Raw genomic sequence first — 20550 nt, forward strand, 5'->3', positions numbered from 1 at the left:
CCACAAAGGCTTATTCACATTTATTACATTCATGCATTTCTCCCCTTGGTGAATTCTCTAATATTTCATGAGATATAACTTGTACAAAAAGGTCATATAGAAAATTCCCTGTGTGAATTCTCTGATATCTTATGAGTTATGAATTACAGCAAAAAGGCTTTCCACCATCCTGACATCCATAAAACCTACGTAAATTGAGCAACACAGATATAAGAAAACTAAACACACCCACAACCAGATGGAAATGATATCAGTAATAAAGACCCTTGCCACAAAGAAAATCTCAGGATTGGATGGCTTCACTGTTGAATTCTGACAGACATTTAAAGAAGAACTAACTTCAATTCTTCTCAAGTTATTCAAAACAATTGAGAGAGAGGTGATTCTCCCAAATTCTTTCTATGAAGCCAGCATCACCTTCATTCCTAAACCTGAAAAAACTACAACAGAGAAAGTAATTATAGACCAATTTCCCTGATGAACATACATGCAAAGGTCCGCAACAAAATTCTGGCCAATTTAATCTAACAATGCATCAGAAAGATCATCCACCCAGACCAAGTGGGATTTATCCTCGGTATGCAAGGATGGGACCAAAGGCTTTTCCACAGTCATTTCATTTATAAGCTTTTCCATGGTGTGAATTCTCTGATGCATTTTGAGTTGTGACTTCTGGCCAAAGGCTTTTCCACAGTCATTGCATTCATAAGGCTTATCCCCTGTGTGAATTCTCTGATGCTTTCTGAGGTGTGACTTGTGGCCAAAGGCTTTTCCACAGTCATTGCATTCATAAGGCTTATCCCCTCTGTGACTTCTCTGATGATTTATGAGGTTTGACTTCTGGCCAAAGGTTTTTCCACAGTCATTGCATTCATAAGGCTTCTCCCCTGTGTGAATTCTCTGATGATTTGTGAGTGTTGATTTCTGGCTAAAGGCATTTCCACAGTCATTGCATTCATAAGGTTTCTCCCCTGTGTGAATTCTCTGATGATTTATGAGGGATGACTTCTGGCCAAAGGCTTTTCCGCAGTCACTGCATTCATAAGGCTTATCCCCTGTGTGAATTCTCTGATGATTTATGAGGTTTGACTTCTGGCCAAAGGTTTTTCCACAGTCACTGCATTCATAAGGTTTCTCCCCTGTGTGACTTCTCTGCTGATTTGTGAGTGTTGATTTCTGGGCAAAGGCTTTTCCACAGTCATTGCATTCATAAGGTTTATCCCCTGTGTGAATTCTCTGATGATTTATGAGGTGTGGCTTCTGGGCAAAGGTTTTCCCACAGCCATTGCATTCATAACACTTATCCCCTGTGTGAATTCTCTGATGATTTATGAGGTATGACTTCCGGCCAAAGGCTTTTCCACAGTCATTGCATTCATAAGGTTTCTCCCCTGTGTGAATTCTCTGATGATTTACGAGGTGTGACTTGTGGCCAAAGGTTTTTCCGCAGTCACCACATTCATAAGGCTTATCCCCTGTGTGAATTCTCTGATGCTTTCTGAGGTTTGACTTCTGGCCAAAGGTTTTTCCACAGTCATTGCATTCATAAGGTTTCTCCCCTGTGTGAATTCTCTGATGATTTCTGAGGTTTGACTTCTGGCCAAAAGCTTTTTGGCAGTCACTGCATTCATAAGGCCTATCACCTGTATGAATTCTCTGATGCTTTCTGAGGTTTGACTTCTGGCCAAAGGCTTTTCCACAGTCATTGCATTCATAAGGCTTATCCCCTGTGTGAATTCTCTGATGATTTATGAGGTGTGACTCCTGGCCAAAGGCTTTTCCACAGTCATTGCATTCATAAGGCTTATCCCCTGTGTGAATTCTCTGCTGATTTATAAGGTGTGGCTTCCGGCCAAAGGCTTTTCCACAGTCACTGCATTCATAAGGCTTATCCCCTGTGTGAATTCTCTGATGATTTATGAGGTGTGACTTCCGGCCAAAGGCTTTTCCACAGTCATTGCATTCATAAGGCTTCTCCCCTGTGTGAATTCTCTGATGATGTATGAGGTGTTTCTTCTGGTCAAAGAACTTCCCAAAGTCATTACATTTATAAGATTTCAACCCTGTGTGAATTCTCTGATGTCTAATGACACCTGACTTCTGGTGAGTGGTTTCTCCACAATCATTACACACATGAGGGTTTTCCACTATATGAGTGCTGTGATGGAGGGGATGGCAGAATTTATTACTGAATGACTTCCCACAAGTTTTACATGCATAGGATTCCTTCTCTATATTTGGTCTATGATTCATTCTAAAATGTGATTGGTAAATGACAGGTTCCACAGGCCCAATATACTTATAAACGTTCTCTCTTTTGGGACTTTGTTGATGTATACTGAGGTTAGACTTTTTATGGAAATCTTGTAGTATTTCAGTTGTCTTGCCAATAGTGGCAGTTGGCTTATTACAGGTTTCTACCATAAAAAGCTTCTCAGATTCATAGAATATATTCTTCCTTTTGAAGACTTTCCCTTGTCCAATTTGTTCAAGTGCCTGCTCCATGGTCTGAATTTTGTGCTGTTGATTAAGAGGCTCACAGAACTGGAGAGTGTTCCCAGGTACCGTAGTAGCATCAAATTTCTCTCCAGCTTGTAGTTGATCAGGCCCACAATGGGGATACACATTGTGACATACACTGCATTCTTCAGGTTTTATTCCTGAATAGTTTCTCTTTTTGATACTCAGTTTTGGCATATGGCTTATACTTAAATTAAGTGTTTTTCTGAATTCAACTCCCTTGGAAGTTAATGTCTTATTATTTTTCATAACATCCTGATTCAGATTTTTCTCCAGACTTTTCTGGTTGGTCTTAATCAGTTCATCCAGTTTCATGGCAACTGAAGTGAGAAAAAAAATGTCACTGAATCAAATATAATTGTTTCTCCTAGCATACTCATGCAAAAGGAATGAAGTTACTTGTATTTAAGAGGGATAAGATGTTAGGAAAAGTTCTGCATTGGTGCCTCCTCACACAGGGCACCAAAATGTTAGGAAAAGAGTTGTAGAATAGAGGAGACAGTATATCAATTTACAGCCAGACAGAATTTATTCAGAGAAAATTAATCCACAGAGGTGGGTGACTAACTGGCTGTGTGTACAAGATGGAGCAGGTGGCAGAAGGCCCCAACTCCCAGGGGCTAGACCTTTTTAAGGAGGGCTAAGGCTGGGCATGGGGGTAGTGGGCAGCAGTGGAGGGGAATTCCAGGAACTGGGTGGGGGGCCTTGGGAACCTGGAAAATAATGCAGGGTGGGGTATGAAGACAATAGGCTGTGAGACCCAATTGAGTTTCAAGGGCAAGGAATACATTCCAAAGTTTATATCCTTTGCGCAATGAAGGAGAATGGCTCAGGCTCGTATGCTCGTTCCATCATAAAATTTTAACAAAATGATTAGAAGATACATATTTATGAATATACATGTTTTCTCCATAATACATTAATATATTAAATTGTATCCATAGATTTTCCAATGTTCATCCATGATCCTGTTTACTAACAGAATTTTTTTCAAGTATGATTGAGTGGTTTTTGTGGTAAGATCTCTTAAGTCACTGCTTGAGATGCCTGTATCTCAAAACAGTGCCAGTTTAAGCTGAGACTACTCTGCTTCCAATACAGCTCTGGGATAATAGATACTGGAAAGCAGCAGATAATGGTTTATGTGCTTGGGACCCTGTGATAGAGATGAGTAGGTGAAATTCCAGGCTTCTGGCTTCAGATTAGTCATAACTGTTGCTAGTATTTGGGGAGAGAGTTAATAGAAAATATATTTCTCACTGTTTCTCTCTCACTTTCTACTTTCACAAAAATGAATAAGACTTCACAGAATGGACTAATATTCAATAAATATATTCATCTGTAATCTAGAAACCAATTTTTCCCTGTCCATTTTTAAATGTATTTTTATTTATTTATTTATTTGTCAGAGTTAGACAGAGACAGAGACAAAGATCTTCCTTCCATTGGCTCACCCCTCAAATGGCAAATACAGTTGGAACTATGCCAATCCAAAGCCAGGAGCCAGTTGCTTCCTCCTTATCTCCTTTGTAGGTGCAGGGGCCCAAGCATTTGGGCCATCCTCCACTGCCCTCCTGGGCCACAGCAGGGAGCTGGACTGGAAGAGGTGCAACTGGGACTAGAACCCAAGGCCCATATGGGATGCCGGCACTGCAGGGGGAGGATTATCCAAGTGAGCCACAGCGCGAGCCCCTTTTTAAATTTTAGAAAAATTGTGGGTTTTGTACTTCTGTGATATTTCAACCATAAATATAGGGACGTTTTACTAGATCATTTCCTTGAAGGTAAAGAGTGAAATGTGTCTATACTCTAAGAAGGATCACATTCATGGGACAAGATTTGAATATGTGGTTGTCTCATGTTCTGTCTTCCCAGGGAAACAGCATTTGTGAAATTTTTCTAATGAAATTCTCTGTTTTATATGCACTCTTACAGTTTCCCCATATTTCTAAGGAAACCTGACATCCTCAGCTTCTTTGAACTACAACAGTTACAGAAAGTCCCAATATACCACCTTGGCTATACATTCCCACCAGTTTAAATAATTTGTTTCTGCAATCCAGAGTCTGCTCAATTATTGAAAATTGATTTCTAACTCATTGTGTAGACATCAGCCCTGGTTACCTCCTCTTGTTTCTTTCTATAAACACTCCTCTATGATAATTTGAGTTTCTGGAGGTTTTTCATCAGTTGTTCATTTTCACATAAAACTTCATTTCCTTTGCCTTTACCAGAGATACTGATCTCCATAGATACTGTAGAATGTCTGTGTCTGAATCACAAGACCAGCTGTCTTCAGGAGTAAGACTTGGGAAAAAATCATGGAAAGAACACCACTCAACATCTGCTGCACTGCTTCTACTTTGGCCTCCCTGCCTGTTATGTGCAGACTGACCTGGAAGGCTCTGATGTAGGCATTCTTCCCCCATCCAGGGCTCTGCTCCTTGCTCCAACTTGAAGATCAAGTCAGGTTTGGTCATGCAGTACCCTATTAATGGAAACAATGTAGACTTTGTGAAATCATTATCTTGGGTTAATTAAAGAAGTACAGCTTGGTCCAGAAGCTATGCAACAAATGTTCCAATTTGAAATCCTTCCCAGGTGGTAGATATTCAGATTCTTCATGGACTCAAATTCTATACCTGTCCCTCATTAAACTTTATGAATAGTGCTTACTTCTTTGTCAAATAGTGAGAAAATGTTACCATTGGGCATGTGAAGTGTGACACTTACCCAGGGAGAACAGGTTGCTGTAGGTCTCCAGCATCACATCCCTGTACAGGATTTTCTGAGCTTGGTTCATGTTCTGCCATTCCTCCCAAGTAAAGAACACAGCCAGGTCTTCAAATGCTATCATCACCTGTGATAAAACACTCCTGGTCAACATGTCAACTCTGTCACATAACAATCAATGGCAGTTGTATATCTTCTACATGGGTATGGAGGAAGAAGAAGCAAGAATGCCATTTCATTTTAGATTGGTTGAGCATTTGGACAGCCTCACAGAAGCATTCAGCAGGGGATCAAACCTATGGTATAAAGGCTGTGAAAAATGCCCAAGCTGGAGGGAAACAGGAATTTCTGTTCACAAAGGCCAGACTATGTCAAGGGTATTTGCACAGTAGGCTGAAAGGGGGACAAAAGTCACTCTGGAATGAGCAATGTTCAGAAGAATGTAGAAGTATTCAGGGAAAAAGACAAGAAACCATCAGGGAAGTTATGAAGGGATTGAACAGTGAAGAATTTCCAGGAAAACACTATACACAGTCAATGCAATTATGGCAGAGAAAAAAATATTTTAAAAGAGACAGTAGGACTTTAACTTAGTGTTTATGATGCCAGCTCAGATATTCTCTCTACATCAAATTTCCAAAGTTGGATTTCAGTGCCAGCTCTGGTTTCCAGCTCCCGGCTAATGCAGAACAGGGGAAGCAATGGTGATGCCAACCAAGAAGCAGGCCTAGATTCCATTCCTGACTCTTGGCTTCAGTTGTGCCCCACCCCTGCTTGATATGGTTACTTAGGCAGTGAAGAAGTACATGGGAGCTCTCTAGCTTTCTCTCACACCATCAACTTCTTTCTCTACCAAGCTCATAAATATTTGAAAATAAGGGAGGAGATTCAAGAAAGAATAGAAAGCAGCTTTGGCTTTTTCTATAATTATTCTATTCATAAACATTTAAAGAACTGAAATAACATTATAACAAATTAAATAAAAGCAGTGGAGTTATTTACCCAAGAACAGAACCTGAGAAATTCTGCAGTATAATCTGCATTTGTGACTGAGGGGAATACAGAGAGATTTGTTTGAGAACCTGCAGTAGGCACCAGCATTGTGGTGCAGCAGGTAAGTCTCCACCTGCAATTCAGGCATCCCATGTGAACAAACAATTTGAGTCCTTGGTGCTCCACTTCCAATTGAGTTCCCTGCTAAAGTACCTTAAAGAGCAGTGAAAGATGGCCTGAGTATTTGGGCCACTTCCATGGTTATGGGAGACCCAGATAGAGTTCCAGACTCCTGGCTTTGGCCTGGCAACCATTGTGTCCATTTGTTGAATGAACCAGTAGATGGAAGATATCTCTTTCTCACTACCCATATCTCCCTATCTCTATTACTCTGCCTTTCAAATAAGTTAATAAATAAATCTTGGGGCTGGCACTGTGGCACAGTAGGTTAATGCCCTGGCTTAAAAAACCGGCATCCCATATGAGCACCGTTTTGAGACCCAGCTGCTCTACTTCTGATCCAGCTCTCTGCTATGACCTGGGAAAGCAGTAGAAGAAGGCCCAAATCCTTGGGCCCTTGAACCCATGTGGGAGACCCAGAAGAAGCTCCTGGCTCCTGGCTCCTGGCTTTAGATCAGTGCAGCCCAGCCATTGCAACCAATTGGAGAGTGAACTGTTGAATGAAAGATCTCTCTTCTCCCTCTTTCTCTCTGCCTCTCCTCTCTCTGCGTAACTCTGATTTTCAAATAAATAAATAAATAAATCTTTTTAAAAAATCTTAAAACATAAAAGAACCTGCAGTAGATTATTTTCCCGACATCGTCCTAGCTCAGGATCAAGTTCATCTCCTCAAACTATTAAGGAATGCATTGCTCTAACAATTAAAAATAAATGCAACTGATTTGTGTTTTAGCCCTAGGTAACTCTTTCCCTTGCAGAATGTTAAGTGTTTACTTCCAGGGTGGCACTAAAACACTGCCCACTACATCATCTGTATAACACTAAAGACTCTATTGGACATCATGACCCCAAAATTTAGAATATTGTCCTTGAAGCTTCAGCTGAAATCATATAACAAATATATATTTTGCTATGGCAACAGAAAGGTGAGCGACAAAACTGCCTTATCTTGGATAACTGCAATGCTTCATAGCCATGACATATTCACCATTCATCTTGTTTTTATATATTCCCTGAGAATAAAATTCATCTTCCTTTATCCATTTCCATTAATAAATTATTATTAATCTAAAAAGAAAACTGACAGCAAGTTGGGGAATAAAAAAACCACTTACAGGGGCCAGTGTGATCGCCCAGTGGGTTAAAGCCCCAGCCCGCAGAGCCAGCATCCCATGTGAGTGCCAGTTTGAGTCCCAGCTTCTCTACCTCAGATACAGCTCCTGCTAATATGACTGGGAAAGTACTGGAGGATGATTCAAGTGCATGGACCCCTGCAACTATGTGGGAAACACAGAAGAATCTCCTGCCTCTTGGGTTTAGATTGTCTCAGCTCTGACCATTGTGGCCTTTTGGGGAATGAACCAGCAGATAAAAGATTCTCTCTGTCTCTCTCTTGCTCTCTTTCTCTATCACTCTCTGTGACTCTATCTTTCAAATGTATAAAATAAATATGTTTTAAAAAGTACACAATTTGCAGGTGATGTATTAATTTTCTTTGCTTTTTGAAATATCAGGAGCTGCCCTGAACCATACCTGGAAGAAAACGTGAATGCAAGGATTTAAAAGAAAATTTCTCATCTTTCCTTCTACATAGCACTGTAGAAAAAGGAATGGTAAAATGAATAAAGAATCTTGAATATATAAATAGAGAAAATGTCAACTTCACCATGGAGGAATAAACGTTTAAACATGGAAATATATAGGCAAGTGCCCCCACCTCTATTAAGTGGCAGAGATTAACCAGAAGTTATCATTGCTTTAATGAAAGCATTGCCAAAATTTTATTAAATGACAATGTAACAACAAAAAACAATAAAACTTAGTTATTGTTCAAATAAACTATGTTCAGTAAAATTTACACTAATGAAAGTTATTTTGGGGACTGGCACTGTGGCTTAAAAGGTAAAGCAGCTGCCTGTATCCCATATGGGTGCAAGTTCAAATCCCAGCTGTTCTACTTCAGTTCCAGTTCTCTGCTATGGCCTGTGTAAACAGTAGAAGTTGGCCCAAGTCCTTTGGCCTCTGCACCTGCTTGGGAGACCTGGAAGAAGCTCTTGGATCCTGGCTTTGGATTGGTGCAGCTCTGGCCATTGTGGCCAGTTGGAGAGTAAATCAGCAAATGGAAGACATCTCTCTCTCTGCAAACGGGATTGTCACAGAGTATCCAAACTTCCACATTTTTGCAAACTAGGTCTTGTATAAAGTTCTGTAACCTTGAAAGAGTAGTGCAAGGCAGGCTACACAATGCAGGAAAACAGAAATTTTACTAGAAGATGATATACCATGAAACCCCAAAATTGCAATTGCCACATAGTGTAAGTCAGCCTGCACACACCTCACGAGGATTTCTCAGGGAATGCAGGGACATTTCACTAGTAGCACTAATCTTACAGATAGGTAAATAGTGACAGAGGTGCAATAAACATTCATGCACACACATTTCATCCCAAATGGCCTGAACCCCTAGCTCCATCCCATTGCCGTCTTGGATGAGACAGACTTCCTACAGAATTTTTAGAACTGTCTTCTGTACACCTGGAGACACATTGGTCTTCTTTCAGTGCACCAATTTCTGACTAAAAAAATCCTTAAAATCTCAACCTTATTCACCTTTTCTCCAGTCTTCTTTCAGTGCAGCATTTTCTGACAAAAAATTCCTTAAAATTTCAACTTTCTAAAATATGTTAATAAAAATTCACCCTTTCTCCAGCTCCAGAACTGAGGCTGTGCCACTGGTGTCTCTTCCTCGACCAGCCCAGATCCACAGGGTGCACCTGAATACCTGACTTAACACCTCAGATCTATGGCTGTCACCTATGCCACCAAGAGACAGACACCTGTCCTGCTCTCCAAGGTTCCTTTCACCCTCACACTAACACCCACAGACACAGAAACCAACCACACAGCTCTTGAGCATATGAGGAAAGCCCCAGGGGTCAAGAATTCTGTGAAGATGGTGGGAGTGGTTGGAATGGCACATGCTGAGAAGGAGGCCAGAGGAGATTTCCTATGGTCCTGACCTGCTGACATCATGGGCAGATGACACTAGATTCCCAGATACCAATGCATGCCTGCATTAGGAAGAAATGAAGATGATCCATATATCGGCTGGAAAATCAGCCTCCTGGGACACAGAGGGGATATACCAGAACTTTCCTGACCACATGAGATACCCACATAATTATCCAATTCCTCAGTAATTCTTGGTTTGACATATTTACATCTGAAAGAAACATAGTATAAGTGGAGAAATTCAAATATGGAAAGAATTCTTGGCAATTGTCATTAAATTTATTGTTATTTTTAAATCTCAGAATTAAAATATGGTTCTAAAAACCTCACATATTTTTTATGACTTATTTTATCTATTTGAAAGACAGAGATACAGAGAGAGGTAGAGCAAGAGAGAGAGGTCTTCCACCTGCTAATTCACCCCCCAAATGGCTGCAACAACCAGAGCTGAGCTATCCAAAGCCAGGAATGGAAACTTCTACTTGGTCTCCTGTGCAGCTGCAGGGGCCCATGGACATGAGCCATCTTCCACTGCTTTCCCAGGCCATACCAGAGAGCTGGTTCAGAAGTGGAGCAGCTGGGATTGGAATCAGGGCCGATATGGGATGCCAGCACTGCAGGCCAGGGCTTTTACCTGCTGCACCAAAGCACCAGCCCCCTAAATATATACTTCTTACAGATACTCAGGAAAAGACTCCAAGAATTTTTTTAACTTAAAATATTCGAAGAAAGTAATGTTCCTCAACAACCCATTTTTAATCTTTTAAAATGATGCTTGATCTTACCTACTAAAACATTTTTTCACCCATCAATGCATCATATTTTGCAGTGAGGAAAATTATTTGAATCTATTCAGTGTATTAAAATGGCTGGAAATTGGGGTGAGTGCCTTCTAAAATCTTCATGAATAATTGAAATTGCACTACCTGGTAATTCTTTACCCAAAAGTTCCTGAAATTCATCTATGAATCACTCCATTTAGTTAAGTATTTAACAAAACTTTATTTTTTTGAGATCTGAACTTAATTTGTGGTTTCTCCCACAAATTAGGCCCAGAGACAGATAAAAGGATGCCATGGACTTCCTGTTTTTACTCCTTTTCCTGTATAAGTGAGAATGGACATGAAATTATGATTTGAGTGGTAGTGTCATTGGGCACTGACTTTTGGCCCACAGCTATTGGTCAATTTTTACTAGATATAATGTCTGAACTGTGCTGTTCAAATTCCTGTATCATCTCTGAGCTGGTAATTACCTTTCAGTGACTTTATTCTGCAACTCGAGGGAGGTCAGTCTTCCTTATTTTTTATTTTTAAATATTTACAGGATTTCTTTATTTATCTGAGAGTAAGAGTTATAGATAAGGAGAAGCAGTGACAGAGATGCCTTCCACCCACTGGTTCACTCCCAACTGGCCACAATGGCCAGAGCTGGGCTTGACCTGCTATATCACAGCAGCAATCTCAGTAAAGCTTTTTAAAAATCTAAAGAAGGAAAATGTAAAATGCATAAATTATAGTTGTCTGCATGTATACATTTCTGAAAAGTACACAATTTGATCCTATTGAAAATCTAAAATTCATTTTTAAATTATATAATTGAAAAAGATAAAAAAAGATGTTCTGTCTTATGTCTCTACAGCATAAGATATAAATCAACTTTCCCAGGTTCTATATGCATTTATTAACAAAGTTTCATAGATGTAATCAGTAGAGTGGCTCCAATAAGTCTTAACCAGGGGTGCAACTAAATTTAACAAGAGTACTCAATAGGAATTTTAGAAGAATTTCAAAATATGTATCAGAAGAAAAATAAGTACTTTACTTGGTACTATACTATTGTCTAAATTTCCAGTTGTCAGATGTACTAAAAAAAATCCCAGAAGTGGCAAAGTTAGTCCAACATGATGTGTAATAAAATAAAGTTTTTAAGTTACAACTTGGCTAGAGAAAATGAGAATTTGCAGTTCCCAGATTAAAATAACCAAGAAGGCCCAATAAAAGAAAACTCAATGTCTTCCTATACTAACATTTACTACCTCAGATTTATTTAACAGAAAGGTGATTATTCAAGCTATACCCCATTAGGTAGCCCAATTATACCTGCTAAATCCAGTAAAAAAAAAGCACCTCATGATAGATTACTAAAATCATATTGCTATATGCCATCCACCATGTCCACTGTACCTTATACCTAATGTTAACACATCTGATGCATCTCAATAGATAAATGCTGTGTCTTAACCAAGTATGGCAAATGTGTTTTGTTCAAAGTTTTTCCAAAAGCCCCTCAGTCTCAGTTTGCCTTCACCTTGAAAAGACACTTCTGAGGTATACAAATCAGTCCAGCTTCTTTGGGCCTCCCTCCAATGAAAGGGGCTAAAATCCATCAAAATAAACTCTAGGCACTGTTCTTATGTTCTCAGTGACTTTTTCACTCTAGGGGCTCACAAACCTAAATTCTCTAGATCACCTGTGATGTCCATTAGTTGTCAAAGACTATGATGCAAGTAATTTCCCCTCTTGGAACCTTGTTATTAACTGTGCTGTATGAGAAATGAAGTCTCCTACACAACTTGTGTTTACGATTCTCCAAACTATGTTGTCTGCTAGGACTTTGGCCATGAATATAGGACAGTAAAACCTGAGTATGGTTACTGAGGTGTCCTTAATTAAGGATAGACTGGGGCCAGCACTGTGGTGCAGTGGTGTAATCCTTTACCTGCAGTGCCAGCACCCAATATGTGCACCAGTTCTAGTCCCCATTTCTCCTCTTCCCATGCAGCTCTCTGCAATAGCCTGGGAAAGCAGTAGAAGATGGTCCAAGTGCTTCGGTCCCTGCAAAAATGTGGGAGACCTGGAAGCTCCTAGCTTGGATTAGCCCAACTCTAGCCATTGCAGTCATTAGGGGAGTAAACGAGCATATGGAAGACCTTTCTCTCTGTCTCTTTCTCTCACTATCTGTAACTACACCTGTCAAATAAATAAATAAAATCTGTGTGTATGTATGTGTGTGTGTGTATATATATATGTGTGTATATGTATATATGTCTATGTGTGTGTGTATATATATATATATATATATATATATATATATATATATAAAATGAACCAAAACATGGCATTCTCCATTTGGCAAAAGGGACAGGCTCCAATATCTACTCTCTATGTCAGTATGTCAGTATAATGCAGGAGGTTACCCCTCTACCAAACAAGAAAAGCTATTTAAGTTCAGCTGGACACCATTCTGCTGACTATTGACCTTATTTACTGTTAGTCTGGATGCTTTCATTGGTTGCAATCCAGAGACCCAATTTTCCCATAGATGTTAACATCAGCAAACATGAAAATTTGGTAAGAAAAGCTTAAACTGAGAGTTATGATTAATAACTATTTTAACAAAATTTCTCAGAACCCATCTAGTCCAAACCTTGGACAACTGGAAGCTGTTGTACTTGGCCCACCCATAATCGAAATGGATTCCAAATTCTTTAACTGCAAGGAGAGTATCATAGACATTAATGCTCCAAACTGATCCAGTTCCCTGCTAATGTGTCTGGAAAAGCAGCACAGGATGACTCAAATATTGGGGCTCCTGTACCCGTGTAAGAGACTGAAAGAAGCCCCTGGCTCCTGACATCAGTCTGGCCTAGCCACAGTCATTGCAGTCATTTGAGGAGGAAGATCAATCTCTCCCACTCTCTCTTTGTAGTGCTGCCTTTCAAATATATAAATAAATCTTTTAAAAAGTAGATCACTTCAATCAATTTGCCATTGCTCAGTCATGATGACTTTTACTACCCGAAGTTCTTTTTCAAAAGATTTATTTATTCAAAAGGCAGAAAGAGGAGCTGGTGGAGTAGTGCAGTGGACAAAACTGCTATATGTTACACTGGCAATCCTGTATGTGCACCAGTTCAAGTATCAGCTATTCCAATTCTGATCCAGCTCCCTGCCAATGGACTGAAAAAACAGTGGAAGATGGGCCAAGTGCCGGGCTGCTGCCACACACATTGGAGGAGAAGCTCCTGGCTTCAACCTGGCCACACTCTGGCTATTGAAGTCATCTCAAAAATGAATCAGGTGATGGAAGATTTCTGTCTCTCCCTCTCTCTGTAACTCTTTCAAATAAATAATTAAATATTTTAATATGATAAAAAAAGGCAGAGACACAGAGACAAAGAGGGAAAGAGAAACATAGAGATCTCCCATCTGCTGGTTCACTTTCTACATGGCTACAACAACTATGCAAGACCAGGTTCTCAAGTCCCCATTTAGGTTACAGTTCTCCAAATTAGATGACAGGAATCAAAGAATTTGAGCCATCATCCATTGCTTCCTGGGGATATTAACATGAAACAGATTTGGAAGTGGGATAACCAAAACTCAGATTAGCACTGCAATATAGGATGTGGGCATCTGTTGTGATGGCTAACAAATTGGAAAACCTAGAGGAAAAAAAATGAACAGATTCCTGGACATACACAATATACCAAAATTTAGTCATAAAGACACATAGAAAAGCTAAATAAATCAAAAACCAAGACAGAAATTGGATGAGTAATAAAGACCCTCCCAACAAAGAAAAGTCCAGGATCAGACAGCCTCATTATTGAATTCTTCCGGACTTTTAAAGAAGAACTAATTCCATTTCTTCTCAAACTATTCAAAACAATTGAAAGAGAGACAATCCTCTCAGACTCCTTCTATTAAGCCTGCATCACCTTGATTCTTAAACTAGAAAAAGACACAGTGGAAAAAGAAAACTATAGAAAAATATCCCTGATGAGGGCCGGTGCCATGGCACACTGGGTTGATCCTCCACCTGCAGATCTGGCATCCCATGTGGGTGCTGGTTCTGGTCCCAGTTGCTCCTCTTCCAGTCCAGCTCTCTGCTCTGGCCTGGGAGGGCAGTGGAGGATGGCCCAAGTGCCTGGGCCCCTACACCTGCATGAGAGACCAGGAAGAGGCATCTGGCTCCTGACTTCAGGTCAGAACAGATCCGGCCATTGCGGCCATTTGGTGAGTGAGGCAGTGAAGAGAGGATCTTTCTCCCTGTTTCTTTTTCACTTTCTGTAACTCTACCTGTAAGTAGAGTTAAAAAATTTTAAAAAAGAAAGAAACATATCTGTGATGAATATAGATGCAAAAATCCTCATAAAAGAAATACGTAATTGAGTCCAAATGACCACAATGCCTGGAGCTGGGCTGATCTGAAGCAAGGAGCCAGGAGTTTCTCCAGGGTTTCCCACATGAGTGTAGGGGCCAAAGTACTTGAACCATTTTCCACTGACTTCCCTGCCCATTCGCAGAGAGCTGGATCATTAGAGCAGCACCCAGGATACAAACTGATGCCCATGTGATATGCCAGTGTGGGTGGCAGAGGCTCAATCTAGTATACCACAGCACTAGCCCCCCAAAAGCAATCACAGATTCAATATGATCCCAATCAAAATACCAACAACATCCTTCTGAGATCTAGAGAAAATAATGTTAAAATTTGCATGGAAATGCAAGAGACCCCAAATAGTTAAAGGAATCTTAAACAACAAAAACAAAGTTGGAAGCCTCATAATACCAAAATTCAAGACCTATTACAAGACAGTTATAATCAAAACAGCCTGGTACTGGCACCAAAAAGTCATGTGGATGAATGAAGTGGAGTAGAATCCCCAAAAATTAATCCACAAATCTACAACCAACTAATTTGTGACAAATGATCTAAAAGAAATCCCTGGACAAAGAACAGTCTTCAAAAATGGTGCTGGGAAAATTTGACCTTCTCATGCAGAAAAATGAAACAAGATCTCTACCTTACAACTTATACAAAAATACAGTACAAATGGATCGATGATCTAAATCTATGATGTGATACCATCAAATTCCTAGAGGGAAACATCAGAGAAACTCTGCAAGATACTGGCATCGGCAAGGCCTTCTTAGAAAAGGCTCCAAGAAGCACAATCAATGAAGGTATAAATACTCAAATGGGATTACATCAAGCTAAGAACCTTCTGAACTACAAAGTAAACATTCAACAAGATGAAGCACCTGACAGAATGGAAGAAAATATTTGCAAACTAGGCAACTGAAAAAGTAAAATATCCAGAATCTAGAAAGAGCTCAAAAAACTCAACAACAAAAAACAAACAATCCAGTCAAGAAATGGGCACAGGATATAAATCGGCATTTTTCCAAGGATGGATTTCAATTAGCAAGCAGACACATGAAAACATGCTCAGGAACAATAGCCATCAGAGAACTGCAAATAAAAGCCACAATGACCTTTTGCCTCACCCAGTTAGAATGGCTCTCATACAGAAACCGAAAGTCAGGAGATGGAGGTTTTGTGTAGCAGGTTAAGCTGCTGCCTGCAGTGCTAGAACCCCACATGATTGCGATTTTGAGTTCAGGCTGCTCCACTTCTGATCCAGCTCCCTGCTAATGTGCTTGGGAAGGCAGCAGAAGATGGCCCAAGTACCTGGGCCCCTGCACCCACTTGGGTGACCAGGGAGATGCTTCTAACTCTGGCTTCAGATTGGACCAGCACCACCTGTTGGGTCATATGGAGAATAAACTAGCAGATAAAATATCTATGTCTCTATGCCTCTGCCTCTCCCTCTCTGTAACTCCACCTTTCAAATAAAGAATTCTTTTGAAAAAGTCAACAAAAAGTAAAGGCTGGTGGAGAGGTAGAGAAAAAGGTACCCTAACCCACTGTTGGTGGGAATGAAGCTAGTACAGCCATTATGGAAGGCAGTATAAAAGTTCCTCAGACATCTGAAAACAGATATACCATATGATCCTGCCATCCCACTCCTGGGAATTTATCCAAATGAAATGAAATAGAATATGCATATGCACGAGTTATCTGTACCCTCATGTTTATAACAGCCCAATTCACAATAGTTAACATGGAATCAACCCAGATGTCCATCAACTGGTGACTGGAAAAGAATATGAGCTATATATACAGTCTAAAATACTATTCAGCCATAATTGAGAATGAAATCCTATCTTTTGTAACCAAATGGATGCAACTGGAAACAATTATGCTTTGTGAAAAAAGCCAGTCCCCACAAGACAAATACCATATGTTTTCTCTGATTGATGGTAATTAATATATAGACAACAAAATGTAGCATGAGTTAAATTGACATTTTGAGATTTGATTATTGTTCACAGCACTTTTCTGTACTCTTTGATAGAGTATAGAAAATATACTCATCGATATTTCTGCTACTACTTGAATTCTTTATTTTGTAGAGGGTTAAAGCTTGTGATTCTAAAATAAAATCAAAGCATGGAGTTGTAAAAGTTGAAAGAAAATAAAACAAGAAGGAGGGAGTTGGAAGTATGAGACAAAGGGAAGATAGGGTAGGATGTATCAGTTTGCTCTTAAATCTGTATATATAAATTACATGAAACTTGTTCACTTAATATGAGTTTTAAAACATAAACTTAACACTAGAAGAAAAAGACCTGAGATCAGTGTTTTCTGGATCACCACTAATAAAATTTAGTCTTCATTTATGTCTGATCATATTTTATTTTTATTTTATAAGAAAATTAACATTACCATCCCTAACAAGCCCATCCTGAATCATCCATATCTATCAGTTCCCACTATGCTAATAATTTCTCATGAACTTAAATCCATATCATCTTAAAAAGATGTAATGTGGGGCTGGTGCTGTGGCATAGCAGGTAAAGCTGCTGCCTACAGTGCTGGCAACCCATATGGGTGCCTGTTCAAGTCCTGGCTGCTCCATTTCTGAACCAGCTCTCTGCAATTGCCTGCAAAAGCAGTAGAAGATGTCTCAAGTCCTTGGGGCCCAGCACACACATGGGAGACCCAGAAGAAGCTCCTGGGTCCTGGCTTTGGATTGATGCAGACCAGCCATTGTGGCCAACTGGGCCACAATCAGCAGATGGAAGACCTCTCTGTCTCTGTCTCTCTGTACCTCTCCTCTATTTGTGCAACTCTGACTTTCAAATAAATAAATCTTTTTTTAAAAAAAAAACCTGATTCATGTTATTATTTATGTCTTTTAGAGGCTTTGCAGATGTTGATTATGTGAGCCATGAAAATGCATAAAATGCAAATCCTAGAATAGGCAACGCCATGTTCACTAAACTGGTAAAATCCAGTGCATGTGTTGAAAAAAATACACTAGCAATAAATTTGAAAAAGCTGTTAAGTATTATAAGTGGCTGTCAAAGAGCTAAAAACCTGACAATGACTCATTATGTCATTAATTTAATACATAATGCTGAGAAAAGCAGAAGTATTTGTTAAAATGTCTGCTAAAATGCACTAGATTTATAATATTTGAATGCATCTTTCTTATATGTAATGTAGTCCTGTGCTACTTTAGAGTATCAGAAATTTTAAATGATGGACTGGTGCTGTGGTGGAGCAGGTTAACACCATGGCCTGAAGTGCCAGTATCCCATATGGGGGCCAATTCAATACCCAGCTACTCCACTTCTGATCCTGCTCTCTGCTATGGCCTAGGAAAGTAGTAGAAGATGGCCCAAGTCCTTGTGCCCCTGCACCCATGTGGGAGATCCAGAACTAGCTCCTTGTTCCTGCCTTCAGAACAGCACAGCTCCAGCAGTTGCAACCAATTAGGGAGTAAACATAAGATGGAAGACCTCTCTCTCTGGCTCTCCTCCTTCTTTGTAACTCTGACTTTCAAATAAATAAATCTTTAAAAATTAAGAAATGTAAAATGTGAAAGGTTTTTAAAAAATGTATTTATTTATTGTGAGGCAGAGTTACATATATAGAGAGGAAGTGAAAGAGAGATCTTCTATCCACTGGTTCACCCCCAAATGGCCAGAAGGGCTGGAGCTGGGCCAATCTGAAGCCAGGTGCCAGAAGCCAGGAATCAGCAGCTTCCTCCAGGTCTCCCACATGAGTGCAGGGGCCCAAGCATTGATATCATATTCCACTGCTTTCCTAGGCCATTAGCAAAGAGCTGGATTGGAAGTGCAGAAGCAGGGACTCAAACTAGTGCCCATATGGGATGCTGGTACTGCAGGTGGAAGCTTAACCTACTATGCCACAGAGTGGGCCCAGTGATTGGTTTTAGGAAGACACCTTTGATGTAGAATAGGCTGCAATATTGTAAGGTAAGGTTTAGCTTTTATTTCTCACACATCAGCATTCATCTTTTAGCAACTATAAATATTGAATATCATACATATATACATAAATATAGGTAACTGCAGATTTTGTTGTCCTTCTTTCTAATCCTCTTTTTAATGTCTGCTTACAGGCCATCTTATGGATTATTATATTGATGTTACCTGTACACAACCAACAGACATTTCCACTGTAGAATGCGTTTATATGTACAGGTATTTTTGTTTGTGTGTACATGAATGCACATTGTATGGAGATAGCACTGACAGTAATACTGTGAGAAATCCTAACACTGATTTCAAACTTTCTGTCCTCCCTAGAAATGACTGTCATTGAAGCAGACCACAGGGCCCCTTTTGATGTTATGGACTGAAATGTGCCTCCCTAAAGCTCAAAAACTGAAGTGCTAACCACCAACATGACTCTACCTGAAGAAAGTGCTTTTAAGCAGGTCAAATGATATATGTGTCTGTCTCATTGGGAGAAAGGCTTCTGGAAAAATTGAGCCTTTTAGGACTTTGATCTTATATTTTCAACCTCCACAACTCTGAGAAGTAAAATCCCATGATTTAAATCATATTCTCTGTGGTATTTTCTTAGCAAATTAATACATCCTCATTTCTGCCAACATTTCATGCAGTCATCTAGAAGGTTCTCATGATTGGCAGAGAAATATAAAAATTAAAACTAGGACTATAGATGACCAACTATCTACAAACACAAAAAAAGATATCCCAGAAGCAACTTACTACCATCCTCCAGTACCCAGAGAAAAACAAGAATGAATCAAGTTGCAGGGCAGTAGAAAAAGTGAATAATGAAAGATCACTGCAGAAATAAATAAATAAAGGGCTGGTGCTGTGGTGCAATGGGTTAGAGCCTTGACCTTGCATCCCATATGTTGCTGCTATGAGACCAGCTACTCTACTTCAATCCAGCTGCCTACTAATGCACCTGGGAAATCGGTGGAAGATGGCCCATGTTCCTGGGTGCTAGCACCCACATGAAAGACTTGGAAGAAGTGTCTGGCCTTTCAAAAAAAAAAAAAAACTAAAAAAATAGAGGCAGTGTTAGCACTGTTGGAAAAGCAGACACATAGTTCAATGGAAAAGAATAGGCAGCTGAAATAAACCGACTTTTCTACAGGCAACTCATATTTAACAAAGAAACTAAAACAAACAGGAGAAAGAAGATTCCTTTTAGCAAATGGTCTAGAGGAAAGTGATTATCCATATGTAGAAGCCTGAAAATATACCCCAACACCTCATACACTATGTAAAAGTAACTCAAGATGAATTAAAAATCTAAATACAAAACCAAAAACTAAGTAAAGATAGAGGAAACTATGAAACATTAGCTAGAGAACAGTTTTGGGTAAGATTCCAAAAGCACAAGTAACAAAAATAAAACATATGAATTTGAGTGTATCAAATTAAGATACATCTTCACAACAAAGTAATCATCAGAGTGAAGATTAACAAACAGAATGGCAGAAAACATTGAAAACTCTACATATGACAAAAGATTGATAGCCAGAACATACATATATAGAACTGGAAAAACTCTAAACAAGAAGCAAAATGTACAGTTAAGAAATGGGCAAGGCCAGTGCCGTGGCTCAACAAGCTAATCCTCTGCCTTGCGGTGCCGGCACACTGGGTTCTAGTCCCAGTTGGGGCACCAGATTCTGCCCCGGCTGCCCCTCTTCCAGGCCAGCTCTCTGCTATGGCCCGGGAGTGCAGTGGAGGATGGCCCAAGTGCTTGGGCCCTGCACCCCATGGGAGACCAGGAGAAGCACCTGGCTCCTGCCTTTGGAACAGCGTGGTGCACCAGCCACAGTGCACCGGCCGTGGCGGCCATTGGAGGGTGAACCAACGGCACAAGGAAGACCTTTGTCTCTCTCTCTCACTGTCCACGCTGCCTGTCAGAAAAAAAAAAAAAAAGAAATGGGCATTGATAGAT

General features: G+C 39.9%; 1 protein-coding gene across 4 annotated transcripts in view; it reads right to left on the reverse strand.

Moving 5' to 3' along the window:
* Positions 1-222: 222 nt before the first annotated feature.
* Positions 223-20550, reverse strand: part of LOC133776989 (zinc finger protein 345-like) — a 37803-nt gene continuing 17475 nt past the window's right edge. For 2 of the 4 annotated variants that reach the window (XM_062216348.1, XM_062216349.1), the window contains 3 exons: positions 5254-5380; positions 4916-5008; positions 223-2840 (listed from right to left, as the gene is read on the reverse strand). In XM_062216348.1, the coding sequence (XP_062072332.1) occupies positions 520-2840; positions 4916-5008; positions 5254-5377 (2538 nt within the window). In that variant the 5' untranslated portion in view covers positions 5378-5380 and the 3' untranslated portion in view covers positions 223-519. Of the gene's footprint in view, positions 2841-4915; positions 5009-5253; positions 5935-20550 lie in introns of those variants that run through there. The other 2 variants (XM_062216350.1, XM_062216347.1) reach the window with 2 other exon arrangements.

This window comes from Lepus europaeus, chromosome 18, assembly GCF_033115175.1.
Source record: "Lepus europaeus isolate LE1 chromosome 18, mLepTim1.pri, whole genome shotgun sequence".
NCBI classification, from domain to species: Eukaryota; Metazoa; Chordata; class Mammalia; order Lagomorpha; family Leporidae; genus Lepus; species Lepus europaeus.